Raw genomic sequence first — 20,529 nt, 5'->3', positions numbered from 1 at the left:
TTTTTTACCTAGAATCTGTTAATAACCGTTTGATCCATTTGATTTATGCAAATACAGGCACTTTTTATGTGTAAAAGTATTAATTTTGTGTAGTTTTAGAGCATCTCCATCAACAGACAGAAAAACAACATGGCTGCTGGGATTAAAATTGTTTAAAAAAGAGAAATAAAAAGTGCAGTTACTGTACATCCAGTGTATGTACTGTATGACTGAAGCAGTTAACGTTTATGAGAGGTGAGCACGGTGATCGGGCGCATTTTGTTTGATTATATACAGTTCATCAATAAATCTGACAACAAAGAGCACAACATCGTTATGCGCGTGCACGCGCTGCTGAGTGCCTCTGTAACGCGCATTTAGACTCCCGCTCATGCGCAGATTGCTGTTTTCATCCACGTGACTACCTGTAGCCATTCAAAGCTGCGGCGCAGTGGACGCGCACGGGCACGTGGCCGCGCACGTTCATACAAATCATTTAAACGGGAACGAGTACGTGCGCGTACTCGTATTCTTTGTGTGGCAGTGTAGAGAAGCGCCAAAAGAGTGACCATGGCAGATGAAAAACCAAAGGTGAGCGTTACTACACTGTTTAAAAATACCTGATTATTCCACCGGGTCTGTGGCATTGGGGCTCATAGAAAAAAACGTACATTTCCAAATTTTCTGTTTTATATTTTCTAAGTTGCAAGCTACAATTCAACTCCCAGCTAACGTTATACCTACTTTGATAGACCGGAAGGTTTGTGAACGCGCCTCCGCAGGCGCGCAGATCGCTTTTTGCTCGATCACACACAGCTGGGGCCTGTAACGCTAAGCAGGTTCAACTTAGTCTGGCTCTCTGTGGGTGAGCTGGCTTCACTAAGCCTAACATTGACCGTCCTGGATGACCAGTCTCACAAAGCTAGTTATCAACTAGCTCAGTCAACTTTTCCTATCCAGCTACGAGCGCGTTCATGTGAAAGAGGCGGGGATGTTAATTACGAGCGACATCATCAGAACCATGAATGAAGTACTGAATATGATATGATATGAAACGGTGATACCAAGTACCTGCAGAAAACTTCTGTTTTAGTGACTGCAAAAAGCCATGATAGTCGAAGTGAAATGTAAACGACCCTCTAATCATACAACAGAATAAGATGTAGAAACATAAGCAACAATTTCCAAATATGAAAAGTAGACTACGGCTTAAAATACATGTAGGAATTATTATATATGACTAAACTATAGAGTGATTATTTGCTGTTTAGTTGGATGATGTAGAAATCATTTTCAATATGTCAAAACGTAATGTCAGACTGTTTCTGCTACCGAAGCAAAGAGTTGACAAGTAGTTAATGACTGATGAGATCTATCTCATAGATTAGATTATCTCCAGTTATCATCACACAGTTGTCTCACGTTATTATGAGCTGCAGTGATTGAACCAGAGTGTAAAATCATCCACACTGTCAGCTGTCACTACGGGGATAAAATAAACTTTGCACAATTAAAATGCAGCTAAAATCATCATTATGTGTTTAGTGTCGTAAACGATCTCTCTGTTTGTTAGAAGCTCTGTTTTAAAACCAGAGTGGAAATAGAAACAACAATAAAATGTTTCTATTGACCTATAAATATATATTGCTCTTTCTTACTTGTCCTTGTAAATTCAGAACTTTTGTTCATATTGGGATCCTATAAGAATGATGACTCCTTTTTTTCCAGTGATCTGATTGGTGGGGATGTTGACAGGTTATGCGCTGGAGCAGGTTAACTGTTCAGCATAAGTTGCTATGGTGATTTCAGTTAAAGGTGCAGTGTGTAAATGGAATATAATATTCATAAGTATGTTTTAATTAGTGTATAATCACCTGAATTGAAGGATTGTTGTGTTTTCATCACCTTAGAATGAGCCCTTTATATCTAAATAGGGAGTGGGTCCTCTTCCATGGAGCCCACCATGTTGCACCACCATGTTTCTACAGTAGGCCAGAACAGACAAACCAAATACTGGCTACTCTAGAGAGGGCCTTTTGCGTTTTTCGCAAGTTTCACGGCTACTGTAGGTTCTCCTAGATGCTGAAAAGGGGAGGGAGAGGAGAGGGGGTATCCTGCTGGATGCCACTAAATCCTACACACTGGTCTTTTAAAAGTGAGCCAGCTTCCTGATACTGGAAAACCTGAGCTAAGTCCAAAGATAGATGGCTAACCTACTAATCTCACTTTGCACAGGCTTCACATGTCAATTCACCAATGTATGTGTGTGTATGTGTTCATCTGGGCACTCAGCAGAGGAAAACTTGTGAGCAAATCAGAGTATTTTCCTTTTATCTTGGTCATCTGTGTTATCAGGGTGTTGCCAACTTGTACTGATTAGAATTTGTGAATAGTAACAAAAGGAGAAATGTGCATCCGGAAAGATTTTAGATTTACTAAAATACATTTTCTGCAAATTCATTTTAGAAACTATACAAATAGCTAAACCTCATGGGAATGTCTGTTTTTGCCTCACCCAGTTAATTCATTACTTCAGTGCAAAATGCACAAATAATATTTCCCATGAAGCTGCTCCTGCTTATTTATTTATTTATTTATTTGCAGCATTTTCCTCAACAGCTTCTAATACAACCACAAGTATTACATGGACAGAAACTCTATTGTGTCACAATATTCATAACCATACTGCTTTACTGACCTTCTACTTCACCCAAACAGAAGTAAGCATCTGTTATCTGTTGCTCTTGTGTAACCAGTTCACTGTGGCTTCCTCTTTTTAATTAATCAATTAGTCATTTATTCTATAAAATGTCAACAATAATGAGTTTCCCATCATGAGTAACAATAGCCCATAATGACTGTTTTAAAATTTCAGCAGCTGTTGATCAACTAACTGATTAATCAGCTAAGTTCTAACATTTTTTTTGTTCTTTCTGCCTCTATCCCTCAGGAAGCAGTGAAGACAGAAAACAATGAACACATAAACCTGAAGGTAGCAGGTCAGGATGGATCTGTAGTGCAGTTCAAGATCAAAAGACACACGCCGCTCATCAAACTCATGAAGGCCTACTGCGAGAGACAGGTGGGAAAGACGCAATATCAGCACAAAGCAACCGTCACTGACTGTGAACAAGATGATGATACAAGTTCATTTCCTGAACTCGGGGGGGCTGCAGAGCTATTGAAGTGCACTTGTGGAGTGTAACTACAGTTGAATAGACCTTTTTTTTTTGACCTGTCAAACACAAGTGTAACAAATAACAATATCATGCATTTTTCTGTAGTATGTGTAAGAGCCATTGACTGCTCTCTTGTGTGTACTCCCGCTAGTTTTGATGTTCCCCCTCAGTTGTGTGCTTGTTGTGATATCTAGCTTAGTTTCAGCCCCTAAGGAAAAATATGAACAATGAAAAAGAAAAGCTATTACAAGACTAAAACATCTTCCACTTTACTCTTTCTTTGATATGAAGCTGTTGATCAGTATTTTTTTGAAGGTGAGTGTATCAACTACCACTGAATCTCAAATAGTAGGAGCAAGGTCGTATTATAGGCTGAAAAAACTCTGAGTGTCCTTGAATTTTCCTTAAAATAGCACCCAAGTATTGAGATTAGATTTTTGGACTGGATGAAAAGATGTATCACCTCCGCTACAGGCCTTTTTCACAGCAGTTATTTTGACTTGTCATAGTAGGAAAAGTACACATGCTATTAATAACATTAACGATGGCGGCTCCATTTTATTCAACTGTGCCAATAAGTCATAACAGTGTGACAGTGAGCCAGCGACCATAATACCAGCACCCTGAAACTAAAGACAAAAAATGGAATTCAGCTGTCATTAATTTTTTATTATTTCAACTTGTGCTTTTTCTACTGTGACATGTCAAAAAGGCCTATTAGTCAAACCTCCTGCATGTAATACATCCACTCTGTTATTGGATTTTAGGTCAATATAAAGGATCAATATCTATAAACTCATGCCGTCAGTTCCTCTTGTAAATTCTCAAGAAAGCTCCTGTTGCTCTCGTAAGTGGTCACCGCATGCAGCGCACAACTAATAACATTAATAATGGCGCACTTCGTTTAAGGGTCCAAGTAAGCCATGCCAGTCAGCCACAGGCTTGTTTCACCAAATCTGCAGCATGAGATAATTCTCTCTTGTGTTTATTTGGATACCTCTAACAAATCAGAAGAAAACGTCATACTTGTGACCCATGCATGAGAGGACAGTCAGACTCTCGCATTGCTCGTTGCGCATTTTTCTGCAATTTGCGAGTTATAATCTTATGTGAAACAGGGCTCTGGCACCATTTGCAATCTGCGTGTAAGCAATGCTCACAGACTGCTTTTGTGAAAGTGGAACTGGCACACCTGAATGAAATGTAGCCATTATTAAAGTTATTGATTACACATACCCAGAAAGGGCTGAATCAAGAGCAAATGGACTTCATCTATTAATTACAGCTTAGCTTTTCCTGCCAAGACATGTTAAAATGTCTGCCATTTAAAAATAAAAAAATAAAAAAATCCTATTAGAGTGGAATGTTTTTGGCAATGCAGAGACCTTTTAGGCCTTAATATTGATCAAAGAACCACATTTACTAGAGTAGTCACTTTCCAACTGCATACACAGTGTGGAGAGAGGCTTACAAGAGCTATGTTGCTAAGTTATGCTGCACATCATATGGAAATAATTATTGGAATTACTTGATGGTTCAGAGCAACAACTTTGAAGTATACATGTTTATTCTCATTTGAAGACAAAAAAAGGCTACGATGAAAGTACATATTATAGTTTTTTCACACTCATGCAGTTAGTGACCAGTCATTTCATTCTAAATAATGCAACGTTAACCTCAAGCAAACAAGTAGTTATTGTCTGGCCAATTTAAAAGTCCCACTTGTCACATAAATTATGTGGTCAATAAGTGTTGATTTTTATGTGACATGAAGACTTTAGTTGATTGGAGATATTTACTTAACGGTAAGATCATGTTTCAGTAGGATTGGTGAAACCATGGTTGACTTGCATAACTTCTACTGTAGTTGTATCCAATAGATGTATTGCATTAAGAAATCAAACTGGTCAAAGTCATTGCAGTTAGAGAAGCGAGCTTGTGACTAGAAGGTCATCAGTCAATCCCCAAACTGGCAGGATAAGTAAGTGTAAAAGCAGCATTTGCCCTTCTTCATTACCACCAATGAGGTGCCCTGGAGCAAGGCCCTTAACCCCATCTGCTCCAGTGGAGCTGCTCAGTGGCCGGCAGGTCAGACTGTGGTTGTACTGGTCAGTTTCCAGGTGTGAATGTGTGTAACTGTGTGACTGTGATCAGGGCGTTCCTTCAAAACAGAGGCTTCCTCTCACTGAACCTTCCCTGAATAAATAAAGTTTAAAAAATAGATAAGAGTCAGATGATGCTCATTAAAGAGCCATTTATAACGGTCATTTTTTTTTCATGAAAACATATTGTTTGTTGGCTGTGATCCAGCTGTGCTCCAGGGTTCTTCCCTTCCTGCTCGCAGTTACGGCTACACGGTTAGAGCACATCTTCCCTCAACAGCTGAACACATTTACCTCTTTCTCATCTCCAAAAACCACCTTATCTACTCATCTGTCTTTGATTTCACATGTTAATGACGAAAGATAGTTAATCTTTTATGTCAGCGGAGCTAAATCACCCCTGAAGTTATCAATCGCCAGGCTGCTTGATATAATTGGATGCAGGAATGTTGACTTATTCTAATGAGTTAAGACTGGGATGACTGCCAGTTCGATTCTTAAAATTGTACCGTAATCTTGATTGCATGACTTCAAATACAATCCTGAGGTTTGATAACTTTTACATTTTGAAATATCTGTATCTAAAAGTGGCTTTCATTGCCAGATGTGATCTCACGTCTTTCATTGTAATTTCAATCTGACGTTCTTCTTTATCTGAAAGTCAAATAAGGGCTCAGTTCTCTGGAACAATGGAAACCAAATGACAATATTGTCTATTCACGTTTTCAAAACTGCAGCGAGAACCAGATGTTTTCCATTTCCTTTTATTCGTCTTTCACTGCAAGAGACAGTATAGCTCATTATTTTTCTGTGACCCTTAAACTTCAGCAGACGTACCTTTAAACAAGACAGTGCATGCTTTAAAATAGTCTTCTTTCCTTGGCTTTTAGAGTAGTATTCATATAATAAACATTGCTGTGCTTTGCTGTATCTGACAGCAAATAACTATAGAATACAGCAAATCTCCACTACAGTATTAACTCATTAAAAAAATAGCATTTTTGCAACTAGTGGTCTTATTTGTGCCTTGTCTAATTTGTTTTGTTCATTTATAATCTTTATTATCCAAAATATTATCGTTATTTTATTGTTCTGGTATGTGTTTAAACTTTCTAGTCGTGTTATATATCTCCCTCACAGTGAATCTGTGTTTCTGATGGTGAAATCATTATACAGTCCATCACTGAAAGAAAGTAAATTTGCATCAAATTTAACATTAGGAAAATATGCTAATGTTGTGGATTCTCGGTTTCAAACATTATGTAGCAGTCACAGCTACTGACATCATGTGAAAAGTTCTCACATGATGTGGCAGTTTTCACTATAGCCGCAAGCCTCCTCTTCACACCGTTCTTACTCTCTTGATTTCTTTGTATGCGACGTTCTTAATTTTCCCTGTTAGGCTGTTTTAAATGTTCAAAGTATTGGTAAAAGTCTCCTTGTCAGAACAGCTTGTGTAATGATTTATTGCAAGAGATAGGGATAATGGAGGTCTTTGTGTAGACAAATGAGTAGGTTCAGACTTCAGATTTACTACAAAGGTTTTTTCTGCGTTTCCTCTCTCCAGGGACTGTCGATGAGGCAAATAAGGTTCAGATTTGATGGACAGCCGATAAATGAGACAGACACACCATCACAGGTAAGTCTGAAGTCTTGAAACGACGGGTTTAGCTGCGAAGTTACTGAAAAGAGCAGTGCGCTTAAAAAATATATACTTTCACACGGCACCCTGTTTCTTCACATACCTCATGCATTTCCACATGTCCCATCACTTGTGCTGATGCAGTTGTAGCATCCTTATCAAGCAGGGTATGCACATTTCATGCATTCTATTTTTATGTCCTTTGATGGGACATTTTATGTCCTTAGTACTTGAGATTTCTGATATTCCCTTTTTTTTTTCTCCTAGACCATGTTAAATACATGTTGTAAATGAAGTAATTGTGGCGCACGCACAGTCTATCCAATACTTCACCAAGTCTTGATAAATGCAATTGTAGTAAACACAGACACTCACAGATTATACAGTCAAAAAGTTAAATATACAGAAGATCGTCCCACAATGAGCATGTGTGTGGTAGGAATGTCAGAAGGCTGAAACACGGCCCACATCTGAGGCTGGTTTCACAAAGAAGGACTTTGACTATAGCTTAGATCTAATAGTCAGACTTCTGATAGGCATTGCACAGAGTTATCTAGTTCTTGACTGTCTTAAATACAGTAGGACTAGTTTTTCAAGAATTCTAGGTATATCAAGACTTTTTTTTCAAACTTGACACCAAAATTATACAAGGACATTTCACAGGGAAATTGCTGTAAAACAATACAAAAAACTTCCCAGTATCACCAAATCTCAATGCCACACACCTTTTGGCAGAGCTGAGATGCTGTGGCTTCTTCATGTGGCAGGACTTGTCAGTCAGGCTCTGGATAACTTCCTTGAACAAAAGAACGTGACTGATGGTGACCTCACTGCTGTGTATTTCTCTCCAAAAAAAACAACCTCTTTCCCTTCTCATTGCTCCACAGCATTGTTAGCAAACCACAAAAATTATGTGCCACGTTTTCCTCTTTTCTTTTTTTTTTTTCTTTTTTTTTTTTTTTATAAATTGGTGCCACTGTTCAGCAGGTGTCACATGGAAACATGGCTCTTAAGTCTTGAGTTAGCATGAGGGTAAAGAGGCCAACTTTTCAGTCCTTATTTTTGTGAGACTGTGTAACTTGCATAAAACTAATCTAAGAGCAAATGAAGACAGGCCCAACAATACAGACCAATCTGAAATATCTTTTTGAAACCGGCCCCACGTCTTGTTGCAGAGGAAGCGTATAGTATAGATGCCTGTCATAACACACCAAACAGAATTTTAGTTGGCAAGACCTCGAACTTACACTTTAGATAGATGTCAATATGTAGTACTTGCTGCGATTCATAGCTAGAGGGGATACAACTGTGCTTATCACAGCCAAATACAATGTCAATGTTGTCATTTTGACTATGCAAATGTCAAATTTGACTTCGTATAAAGCATACTGACAGTTTTAAGGTACATGTGCTCTCTCTATGTTTAATATAGGCTATCTATATTTGTTGTTTATTTCTGTTTTTCTGTCACACTTTTTGTTTGATAAAGCCAAAAATTATCTTAAATATAAGTATACATAAATAGACAAAATGCAGATCAACTGGCTATAAAATATAATAAAAAGATTCTGCAGAACTTCTGGCTTATTGAAAGTCATGTGACGCATCTTTTAATCTTTTTTTTTTTTTTTCCCCTCTTTTCAGTTGGAAATGGAAGACGAAGATACAATTGATGTGTTTCAACAACAGACGGGAGGCCTGATTTAATCATCCACATGTATCACCACTTTCCTCCTCAACACAACCAACCTTCCCAGCCTGTGATACACAGCGGCTGCTTCTTTGCGACTCGTCCTATTGTCTCAACAGAATTCCATGCAGAAGAAATTGTCATTTCTCTGCTGCACATAACTGCTGTATAGTATTTTCATTCTTTCTCTTGTTACTTTTCTGTTTTTGTACATAAACCACATCCAGATCGCTCTATGTTCAGGTTTTGTTTATTCATGCTATATTGTAGTAAATGTTAAGGACTTCCCTTCCCAATTTGAGGGGCTTGTATAAGGTTGCGGACAAACAGGACTGGTGATAGAGTTAATAAAACTGACTTTATTGATCAAATGTTGTTGGCCTGGGCTTGTTCTGTGTCCAGCGAGTGTACTATTTTGGGACAGGCTATTAGTGAACAGTATAACCAGTTTGGGAATTGCAATTGTCTTCTGGTTTTGGATCTTCTGAAAAAAAAATATTTGATTTTATACATTTTTATATAGTAGTGAATGTGTAGAGAAATGTTTTGATTAACCATTTAACTAGGCAAAGCTTCAAATTTTGGGAAGCCTGAAGAGATGTTTCATTCAAATAAACATCTGTATTGTCTATTAAGATGCCTGTTAAAATAAAGCTATTGTCTTTTTCCAAACTTTCACTGATTTTTGTCTCGCTCTCCAGTGTGACTTTTGCCTTTTTCTTTGGCAGAAATAACAGATATGTAAAAGTACGACAAGGGCACAAGCAAAATAGTCATTTTGCTGCCTATTTATTTGTTAAGACTTAAAGTCCCCCTCTGCTCAAAAATATGTTTTTCTTCTTGTTCCTACAGTTGGATTTTTAAGCTTCACTGCAGAATGATGAGGGAGAAGGTGTGGATGCCATATAAAAAGATCCCCTCCAGACATGTGTTAAACCATTAGTCTGCTTGTGAAGTGTGTCTGATGTGGTTTTTCCACAAACTTTAAAATCCTTAAAATGGTATCTACTCCTTCTTCATTAAAAATCTCTAAAACTATGAATATGTAAATATATTTCATTTCAGAGACTGAATTGCTGGACACGTCTCCTACTTCACTGTAAAGTCCATTCTTAGTGTATGTTTACTGGAGGCTTCAAGTTTCCATATCACACATGTGTAAGTTGAATATTGAACTATGATTGGCTTCCAAACTGTCACAAATCAGGCTTGTAGGCCAATTTAACTGTAGGAACAAGACGGGAAACATATTTTTAATGGAGGGGGACTCAAAGGATTTTAACACACCATATCAGACACACATTATTATTCAAAGTAGAGTATTTTATATACATCTTAAAACATGTCTGGAGAGTTAGTCTCAAGATCTTCACTGGCTGGAGGTCAAAGTTTATCCACGTTTTTGTTCACCCCTTGCACCACAGTTTTATCAGTGCTCATGGATTTGCAGAAAATAGTCCTCGGGGATGTGGACTGTTCTGTCTGATCACTGACATGAAGCAGAGAGCTGCTGCCACCAACAACAAGAGACGATCTCTGAGGTTCTGTCCAATGAGAGAGCAGTTCTATGATGTTCTGTCCAATCAGAGCGGGCCGAACGCTGGTGGGATGGGTCTCGTGGGCTGGCACCGCAGAACCAGCGGATCTGGTGTTCGTTAAGTTTGTCAGTGTCGGGTGGAGTCAACGTCCCGTCGCATCTCTGCGGGGAAGGAGTAGATTGTCTTTTTTAACTAGTTTTTCATTGACTATTTCTTACCGCAAAGACACCGAAATCCTCCATAAAGATGACGACGACAACCACCTTCCAAGGAGTGGAACCTGGCGCTAAAAGCAGTTCCAGGTAAAAGGAGCTGAAAGCCTTTCACGGAGGAACAAAAGAAGTGGGATGCGGGCAAGCCTCTCAGCTAGCAAACGCCTCTTTTCTGCTATCTGCTGTTAGCCCGCTGGTGGCGAGCGAGGGATTTTTCTGGATTTAGCTACTGTCACATAGTCTTGCTAATTAACTTAATCTTATTGGGTGATGCACCATATAGCCTTTAGCTATATTAAGTTAGGTTAGCCGGTCTGGGCTTTGTTGAATGATTAGGCATGCGAGTTAAAGAGAGAAAATAAGTGCCTGGACGGATCTTCTTCCATTTTTTTGCTTGTTTTTTTTTTGAGAAATGGATAAAGCTATCAAACGTTAGCTATCAACTGGCTTTGGCCGACTACAAAATAACTTTTCGTAGTCCAGGTCACAGCTCCTCTCCTGCGATGATTTCTAAATGTGCTGCTCTCTAATGTCAGACCTTATCTATTAAATATGGAATGTGTAGCATTTTTTCTCAATAGAGGACCAAGAGGAACAGATCATGATCTAGAGTCCAGATATGCGATTGATTGCAGGAAGACTCCCAGACTAGACTTGTGTCTGCATATGTCATTATCAGCCATTTGGTTCATTGTTGGTTCGGGGCTAATGGAAGTTTAGGGAAACTCAGATAATGTCCATTTTGTGGTTTAGATAGATGTCTACTCCATTTTCTACGTCTAACCTTCAGTATCTGCTCTTTTTTTTCTTGTTTTAATGGGATAACATCATATAGAGGACTACTCATCCTTCAAGCACGCAGTCATAGGTTTCCAGTAAGTAATGCGTCTCGTCTGGATGCATTCCTCCCCCTTTTTGCAGTGAAAACAATGCAAAGAAAATCCCTTAAAAATTATTGCTGCCTCAATACTAGCGGAGGATTTAAGGTCATATAAACCAGATTTAGAGTGAAACTAGTGCTATGTATCAGTCTTTGCTGAGTGAGCGTGTCAAATCTCGGTCAGTCATCATGCATTTTGAAGTCGCAAGCTGTTTTCGGATGATGCGGGGGCTTGGGTGGGGGCTCTGAGCTAGCTAAGCCTGTAAATCTTTCCTTAGCTCTTTGCTCTTGCTCCTTAAAGCCCCTTTTACGAGCTGCTAGTCATTTCTGCTGCTGGTCGAGCAAAGGGATCCGTACAGCAGCAATCCAGCAACAACTTGAGCAGAATTAGGCTAAAAATCTTAGTAGGCCATCAAAAGCCTCCTGCCCTGCCTTATCAGACATGCCATCTTTAGCTCTGGAGCTCAGCTATATCTGCCCAGGCTCCACCTGCCTGAAGCTGCCCCCCCACCCCCCAGCCCCCCCCCAGCTTCTAACCGATAATGTCATTTTATATTGATATTATTTGCAGTTTCATTCTAGGGTGGGGTCTGCTGCCAGGCAGCTAAAAGCCTTTCCCCCGTCGCAATCCATGTGGAAAGCATGAGCTCATCCTCTCTGGCCGGGAGGTGAAGTCTGGTTTAGGCATTACTGTCACAGCCAAGTTAGACGGACACGAGTGTGTATACAACAATTGATTGAGGAAAAAACACGCCAGTCTAGTCCACGCTGTGTGGATTTTTCTCCTCTAGTTGCTTTCTTTTTAGTTCCGCCTTGAGAGCCGAGTTGTTTTTTGGCTTCCATCTGCCTGGCCTGGCCCTCGGACAGCTGCTCAGTGTGTCAGCTGGTGGCTTCTGGGACTCTGACGAGAGGACAGTTTGCTGGAATAAAGAGGGAGGGGTCCAGCAGGGGCTCCGCAAACACATCAGTTTCTGTCCTCCACCCCGACTGTCCTTCAGCACAGCAAGGAAAAAAGCGTTTCCCTACTCGTTATTGTTTTCCTTTTGTTCGGCTTGTGGTGGAAGGAATGTTGGTGGAAAAGTGGGGTTTGTTTACCATGCATTTAGTTTGCATGCAGGCTCTCTATATTGTTCTGGAACAGTCTATTTATTAGGTGACCTATATTAGCCGCGGCGCTCAGACTTTTCACCTCTGTTGTGTAACATTGACCTAAAAAGTGGCGTTGTATTCAATTTGCTAATTTAATAATGGAATAACAATGCTACCAGGAACCAACACCAACCCCGCATGTGTCATTGCAAAGGAATCTGTGCTGAGGAGAGGTAACAGCTAGCCAGCTAACGGTGATTATATGCGACTGGAGTCAGCTGCAGGGCAGAGATTGTGACTGTCTGTCTGTCAGGCTGACAGCCGGGGCTTAAAGAGCAGAGACCTTGCTGGTAGCTTGTGTGTTTTTATGTGTATGGCATGTGTATGAAAGGGGTTGGGTGGGGTATAGGCTGTAAGTAGCTTGAGGCGTCCTCATGTTTATTTGGCTATTGATTTTTTTTTTTTTTTTTTTCTATTTTGCACTGTGCAACTGATTGGTGGTGTGTGACATGGAGGCCTTGTATTTTAGTTTGACCTAAAGAGAGGGGGGATGGGACCATGGTGGACAGGATGTCAATCAATTTACATTATAATCCTTCATTTGTTGCTCCTCAGGGTACTACGACCGCCAGGCGGAGAGACCAGCTTCACCTTCGGCACAGATGACAATACAACCCCCCAGCGCAAGAACAAGATGGCCTCTAGCATCTTTGCAGAACCTGACGACCCCCATGCTCATCGGAGGAACAATCCACCCAGTAATTCAATCTATCTCATCCTCAGAACCAAAGGGATCAAAACTATAGCTTTGATCTGGCTTTTGATTTACAAGGAAGCGTTGACAGTGGTTTGAGTTTTGCACTAGGGATGGGCATACAGTATAAGGTCTTACGTGTTGGCAAGTTCAATCTTGCAAAAGTAGACTGAACTACCAGAAGCCTTAAGTAAGCAAAAAGCACCATGATATTAATTCTTCGAAGAATTCTTGAGCGAAGAAAAGATACAAACGGGAGTGTTTTTTATTATTTTTTCCATTTAGGTTGTCAGAAAGCACATCCCATCAGTGCAGTAGCCAAAAGGCCCTGGAGTACTGGGATAAGGGTAATTTGAAGCTAGGCTTTGTTAAATGGGAACGAGGATCAGCCCTCAATGGAAAGAAATAGGTCAGTTAAAAATGTGTCAATTGGTTAAACGTGTGGCCTTGTATAGACATGAGGGAAGTTGTATTTGAGCACAGGAGGAGAGCAGCAGGGGATAAGAGACCTGTAGATACAGCCACAGAGGCTTAAATGAAAAATGAATGTAGTCTCACATGATTGTTTAGAATAATTCAGGTAAGGCTTTAGCCAAACATAATTCACTCCTCGGTATGCAGTATGCTTTACTGCCCGTAATAAAGGAAATGGAGTTTTTCTTTTACCCAGCTTGTCAGTGTTTGGTTAAGGCTCAAAGATTTGATAAAGTGCATAAAGAGGAAAAATTCAACTTCTGCTGCAGTAGAATTCCATTTCAGCTCAAGGCTGTAAAGTAACTCACAAGCCAGCAATCACATGTTTTCACACTAGCCACTTAGTAGAAAACCATTTGCATGGTGTATCAAATTTTCTTGGTATGTACAAAATGAAAACTTCAGTCTGAACTCTTTACTTTCGGCCCCTGACATCTACAGCCGGCAGCTGCTGACTGCAAAGCCTTTTCCTGCTCGCATTGTTCCACTGGGGTCTAGGTCAAGTTCATGGGAGCCTTCTTTTAGTTGTCCCACTCTAACGGATACAAGTGGGATGAGGATATTTGTTACTGCCTCGATGAGCAAGGCTTTATTACTATAACAGGTGAAATAAGCATTGTGTGATCTGTTGTCTGGCCTTGTTATGAACTCATAGTGTAGATGAACAGATTTGTTTGCTTTGGCATGCTGCCCTTTGTAGATCCTTTTTAAATGGGTCAGATATGCCTTTTATACGTCTTGAGTGTCTGGAACAATGTCCGCTTGGTTGCGAATACTGTCTTACAATATAATATATTATAGTGTAGTAGAGACTTGTTATAATAAGACGGTCTCTTGCAACTTTGTATAAACTAACAGAGTTTGGAACACTGCTTTGTGCATTTTTTTTTCCAAAATTAGAGGCACAGGAAACACAGAGAGAGGTGGGAACATGCACTTAAGGTCCTACCATGGATTGAAGTAGAGACGTGGCATTTAACAGTGGCCTTTTGAGTTTTTCTTGTGTGTATCCTTGAGGTCTAACAAACATGTTTTCCTTCCTTTATCCTTCCTCATAAAACATTTACAACATTTTTTTAAATCTTACATTGTTTACATCCATATTTACTAGCTTGCAGTCTTCCTCCCTGCCTGTGCTGGCGCATTACGCCACCTGTAGATTATTGGAATAGTGTGAAACCATTGGCAGCGCTATGTAATGCATCACGTGTGTGTGTGCAAGCACGACACAAACAAAACGGAGACCCACTAATAAATAACTGCTCCGTAGCCCTACTAGAGGTCAGAAACTCCACAGGATACCTTAAAGTAGTTCACATCTGAGACCACTCAGCCACCAAGAAGCCCTAACGGCTGGTTTTCATGATCATTGTAGGCCTGCACTGGTCTTACAAAAATAGGACAAGTCTCCCCATAGACTGCACAAGTCAGCTTATGTTGTGTGTTTGTGTGTGGACATTCAAATATCTCCCGACTAATGTCCTGTTTACTTTGAATAATCCACACAACAGTTTTTTCCTCTTTTTAAAGTAGTTCCGATGAAAACTTTTCACACAAAGGTCTGTGGATGATCCAGAGTAACCCAGGACATTTATTTCTGGAAAAAACATGTTGTTATTGCATGTTTTTCATTATCAGTGAAATTAATACTCACGTAAATAGTATTCGGGTGGCAGCAGAAACCTCAGGAACAGATATCTCAAACCCTGGACAGCTAAACCCAAAATTACCATGGCTAAGGGAGAAAATGCTTTTTTGTAAATTTGGGTGAACTGACTGGAAAAAATGTGTTCTTCAGAGGGTAGTACTTTAATGTGTCAAGCAAATTTTTCTAATAGTTGGTTAGGATATCTAAGACCTTCTAATGAGAGCGCTGAGTGTGTTGTTTCAGTGTTATTTCTATTGAAGCGTGCTAATAGTACGTTTATGTTGAAACATAAGCATATTGTTATTCAGCCTGGGACTTTGGCAGGTTTTTTTGTCAGGATTTTAAGGGTTTTCAGACACCAGAGCTGTTGGTTTGTTCAGCTTCTAGCCACATGAGGAACCCCTCTGTAATCAGAGAGGAAGCCAAGACTACCAGCAGCAGCATGATTGCTGTTCCTGTCTCCCAAGCTTGTTGATGGGTTAGGTCAGTGATATACATTTATATCATGGACCCAGGAGATCTATGAGATTAAGTAGAAGGTTATGTTTTGTAGTGATGATAACATAATGCATCGCAGTCCGGCCCATCCATCTAGTTTAATCCTCTTCCATTTGCTATTTGTTGCTCACTGTCCAGAGAATTGATCAGACCCGGGAATGTGGAGCCAGTAATGAAGGAACGTTTGTTGAGTGATAGAGGCTCTCAACAGTGCTGATTCACTTCACTCCATTAACAACAGTGGCCACTCCTGTGTTTCTTTAGCAGCCATTATTCCCTCATGACAAAGACAGTCTGTCCCCTCCGCGGCCCTCTTGGCTAGAGCTGTTACCTTATGTGGCTTTCGTTAGCACAGACTGCATCCCCACAGTGGGCCAAACACTCCGTTTAATGCCCTTTCTGCTAAAGGAGAATGCAAGCGCTACAGGGTTATGTGAGTTTTGGCATCCAGGTTGTCTGCCTGGAACCGTTCCATCGCGTTTCTGGGTCTGTTGCAGTCGCCCAATCGGATTTGGTGATGTTTCCTGTTGGTTTTCAGTGATTTTGCTTCATGTTATTGCAGTCAAATTCCCTCATAAAGCTGGTGTTTTGTCAAATCTGAGAAGATGAATCTTGTGGTGAGCATGGGTTAGAAACATTCGGATCTGGTGGTGGCTTTGTGGCTAATTGGATTAGTGTCCATGTGGTATGACTCTGCTGCTTTGAAGCCTGACTCATGTTTTGTCATTCGGCTCTTCTGTTTCCTGTCTAGCGTCATTATAGTCTTTTGGCCTAAAAGGAAAAAAATAATATAGATATGACTACCAGGGCTTCAACTAATGATTATTTTCATTATTGATTAATCTATTGATTATTTTCATGATTAATCAATTAGTTGTTTGGTCTATAAAATGTCAGAAAATGGTGATAAATGTTGATCACCATTTCCCAAAGCCCAAGACACAAACTAAAATATGTTGTTTTGTTCACACCAACAGTCCGCAACATAAAGATATTCAGTTTATTATCAGAGGACTAAAGAAACCAGAAATCTCCACATTTTAGAAGCTGGAACCAAATAATTTTCTTTTTTTTTAAAAAATGACTCAAAATGATTAATCGATTATCAAAATAGTTGGCGATTAATTTAATAGTTGCCAACTAATGGATTAATCGTCTAAACGTTGCAGCTCTAATGACTGCTATTCTTTTAAAGCTTTTCTAACAAGTTTGTCACTCTGTCTGTCTGTCTCTTATCTTCCCAGCTGGGACAGCCGCAGGGACCCTGTGCGGAGAACCATCTGCCCCACTAAGGAGGTGCCAGCAGCCTCTTCTCTTCCCTAAGAACCCTCAACCGGAACTGACCACCATCCACAACTCTGGGGCAGCCATGGTCTGGAACCAGAGACGAGAGGTACCTCTCATTTAATCTGACAGAGGCTGTTTCCAAAACAGAGCCACAGACTAGTTCGGGGCTGAAAGGCACACAGCCATAGATTATGTATAATTCTAAACAGTTCAGTGGAAATTTCACTGGGGGATGGATGGACTTTATCCAGCTATTTGAAACGGACCCAGCATGTTGTTTGATAGAAATTCTCTGCTGACATGTAATCCCTGCAGAGGTTTAATTTTTATTCTGGGAATGAGCCAGTCCTCACTGCTTGACATGGCTAGAATTTTCTAATTGAACAATTTAGACACAGTGTAAAGAAACACTGAAACAGGAAATTAGTGATCTATCAAAGAACGTAATGGTCAATTTGGTAAAATAGACATGACCTACCTACCAGAAACACATGTTATCAAAACTCTTCTCATTCAGGTCATAGGAATACAGGGAAAAAAAGTTTTATATTTGGGTGAAAAAGTCACTTTGGTTCAGTGATATTTGATTATTCTCGTCTCATGTTTTCGTTGTAGGGGGAGAATGGCCAGAATGGCGAAGAACCAGGAAATGATGGTAAGTGTCCTGAACTCTTCAGCTGTTTATAAAGAGGCTTTCAAGTTTCTGTCACACTCCTCCTCTGTTTAAACAGCAGTGCATGACTTAGATTATACAGTGAGCACAGTGAATAGCTCCATGGTACACTATAACAGATCAGGTAATTCCAGTCTTCCTGCTTCTACGAAATGAGAGTGCAGTGACCGATCTTGTCCCATATGCTGCCGGCATACCATAACTTTTTCTTTTTACAGCGCAGTACACATGTGTTCCCCTTTGTAAGTCAACATCACATGATCTCTTTGATGTGGTTTTTCTCCTGTCATGGTGGCATGATGGTCTGTAGTAAGCAGCTGTTCTTTAATGGCAGGCTTCACTTAGTATGAAAAGCTTTTTATTAACCTCCAGGTGCAGGTTTGTAAGAGAGTGGCTGGCTCCTCGGATAATGGAGGGTTTGACTGCACATCTCAACGAATATTTAGAAATCAAAGCGCTCTTATTTGTCCCGCTTTTGAAAATGGTTGGAATGTGTGTGCACTTTGAATTGTGTTTATATATGTGTATTAATGTTTTTGTGCATAAAAAAAAAAAATATTGAAGGACATCAGTCAGTTTTCACAGAGCGTTGGGCAGCCAGGATTGAGTCCGTATAGACGGGAGTGTTTTGTTTTGCTCAGATACACAGAGCTGAAATATGCGACCGTCTGGCTGCTCTGTGCAGCCCCTGAAATCTGTGACGCAAGTCTTTATAAACCTATACTTACTGCAGTTGTCACAGCAGACCCTCCACTCCCTCTGATGTCAAGCAGAGAATATTTAGGAGCTGAGTGTCCGTTCTGCAAATAATTTAAAATCAGCGGAAAAACATTTGTCCTGTATTTGTAACATTAAAGTTGAAGTCCTCTTCAGTTTGCACGTTCTGCAGCAATTCAGGCACTAATGGACAATGAGAGGCTAATGCTTTAGCACTGCGATTTTTAGCACAGAACTGGATAACATTAAGTACTGTTGAGCACATTTTATTGCCTTCTATGATAATTCACTTGTATGTTTTCACTTCCAAGCATAGTTTTACCAAAAAACATGTCTTTTACTGTAAAATGTCAATGTTTTTTTTTTTAGATTTCTCTTCTTTTTTTTTTGCATTCACTTAAACATCAGCCCCTGTTTTATGCTTTGGATCAACACGTTGTCTCTTTGTTGCATCTGCAGAGTATCCCGACAATCAGGAGGAGGAGCATGACGAGCCAGAGCAGAAGGAGACATCACAGTCCTCCACCCCGTCGGGAGGTGCCAACGCTGCCTCGGGCAACCGAAGAAACCCACCCGGTGGCAAGTCCAGCCTTATCCTGGGTTGAGACCACTCTTTGTTTTTTTTCTTTTTTTTTTTTTTTCATTCGAACGCTTTTTTATTTTTTAAAAAAAATAAATACCCTCTCTTCCTCCTCATCCACCTGTCACCTTCTTCCCTCCTTCACCTATGTACTTCACATGCACTCATGCCGTCACGTCCATGGACCCCCCCCCCCTCGCCCCTCCCCTCGCCCTCTCCTTCCACCCTCAAACCTTTTGTTTTGATCCTTTTTTCTATTAAAAGAAGAAAACTGTTGACAAAAGCACTTTATGTATCTCTCTCTCCCCCCCCCCAGCCCCCCTCGCATTTCAGCCCATCCTGTAGTGCATCGCGCCTGCTGGGAAAGGCATGACGTTTAGCTTGTCTCTCATTCTTCCCTGTTGTAAATGGTAAAGGAAAAAATAATAAAGATTTGATGCGTGAATTTCTAAATACAATAAAGATTGATATGAATTTCTGTGGCTGACTTTTTGTTTTTTGTGTAGTAATCGTACAGAAATATCGGATCAAGCTTTCAATATCGCAGTAGAGAGACATAAAATCAACAGCACTGTTGATTCTCCTCGGTTTCCATGTGCGTAAATGGCTCAACACATAGAGCTGACTGTTATTTATGTACAGTGAAATGGAGCCTGAACACTGCGGCCGTTGAGAGCAGAGACAGGCTCTGCGACTGGAAGTGTGCCCAGCCAAAGTAATCACCAAAGCTGCCGCCAATTCTGTCAAAAGAGAAACTGCACTATCTTCAAATGACATCATTCGGCAGATATTTGGCTTTCTCTGCAGCGTTTCTGATTTAAGATGGTTGTTGCGTTTTGCTATAAGGCTTAAAAAGTCATATTCGAAATGTGATGTGATTCATGCGAGATGTAATGTTACTTATGAAACATTACCTTTGATAGTACTCCTTGAGGATTGCTTTATTTGGAAATGCTTGTCTTAGTCTGAGTCATTTTAACTTCTTAAGCATCATTAGGAATATACAAAGAGGACACAGTACACCAGTGTTTCTTTAGCAGCTCTTGTTTTGATTTTTGTTTGACATTTCAGACTTATCCAGCGTTGGCTCTTTTTATAATTGAACATATTTGGTGAGCAGAGGTTTCTACAGATTTGACAGTTAAGGTGTTTGGAGTATTAATCTTGGAGATATTGCTTGAATAAAACTACACATACTGTAGAGAATCATGGCTGTAAGTAGTTAGATTGTCTAAAACCCTTTTTGACAAATATGTAACCGACCAAATTTTGAGGTTTCAATTTATCCAATGTTGTGACTAATAAATTAGTTTTTTTCTTCAAATACAACATATTACTGTTGTATTTGAGGTTTGTCCTGCACTCATTTTGAAACACAAAACCTTCAATTGATGCATTTAATATATGTTACCCACCCTGTTGCATAAATTTGACTGTTACACTTAGAGAGCAATGACTCTATATAATCAAGATATGACTATTTAACAGCATAGAACATGAAATAGCAAAACTGACTGAGTGGTCAGGAGTGATATTAACAGCCAGCACATAAGTCGTTCTAGTTAAGATGGACGTTCCAGTGATCGT

The 20,529-nt window shown here is 40.0% G+C and overlaps 2 protein-coding genes across 3 annotated transcripts; both read left to right on the top strand.

Annotated features, from left to right (window-relative positions):
- Positions 1–463: 463 nt before the first annotated feature.
- LOC122966985 (small ubiquitin-related modifier 2-like) lies at positions 464–9,264 on the top strand. The gene is made up of 4 exons (XM_044331334.1): positions 464–570; positions 2,930–3,061; positions 6,828–6,899; positions 8,547–9,264. Exons 1-4 carry the CDS (start codon positions 550–552, stop codon positions 8,607–8,609), a joined length of 288 nt encoding a protein of 95 aa, XP_044187269.1. The 5' UTR covers positions 464–549; the 3' UTR covers positions 8,610–9,264.
- Positions 9,265–10,231: 967 nt separating this feature from the next.
- LOC122966984 (jupiter microtubule associated homolog 1-like) lies at positions 10,232–19,420 on the top strand. Of its 2 annotated transcripts, none has more exons than XM_044331331.1 (5): positions 10,232–10,432; positions 12,927–13,069; positions 16,930–17,078; positions 17,588–17,627; positions 18,822–19,420. In XM_044331331.1, exons 1-5 carry the CDS (start codon positions 10,377–10,379, stop codon positions 18,965–18,967), a joined length of 534 nt encoding a protein of 177 aa, XP_044187266.1. In that variant the 5' UTR covers positions 10,232–10,376; the 3' UTR covers positions 18,968–19,420. The 2 variants fall into 2 exon arrangements, with proteins under 2 accessions (XP_044187266.1, XP_044187268.1); XM_044331333.1 differs by lacking the exon at positions 10,232–10,432 and adding an exon at positions 12,185–12,544.
- Positions 19,421–20,529: the final 1,109 nt, after the last annotated feature.

Source organism: Thunnus albacares, chromosome 17 (genome assembly GCF_914725855.1).
Source record: "Thunnus albacares chromosome 17, fThuAlb1.1, whole genome shotgun sequence".
NCBI lineage: Eukaryota > Metazoa > Chordata > Actinopteri > Scombriformes > Scombridae > Thunnus > Thunnus albacares.
Note: the sequence above shows the minus strand (reverse complement) of the source record. Positions and strands in the feature narration are given on the sequence as shown.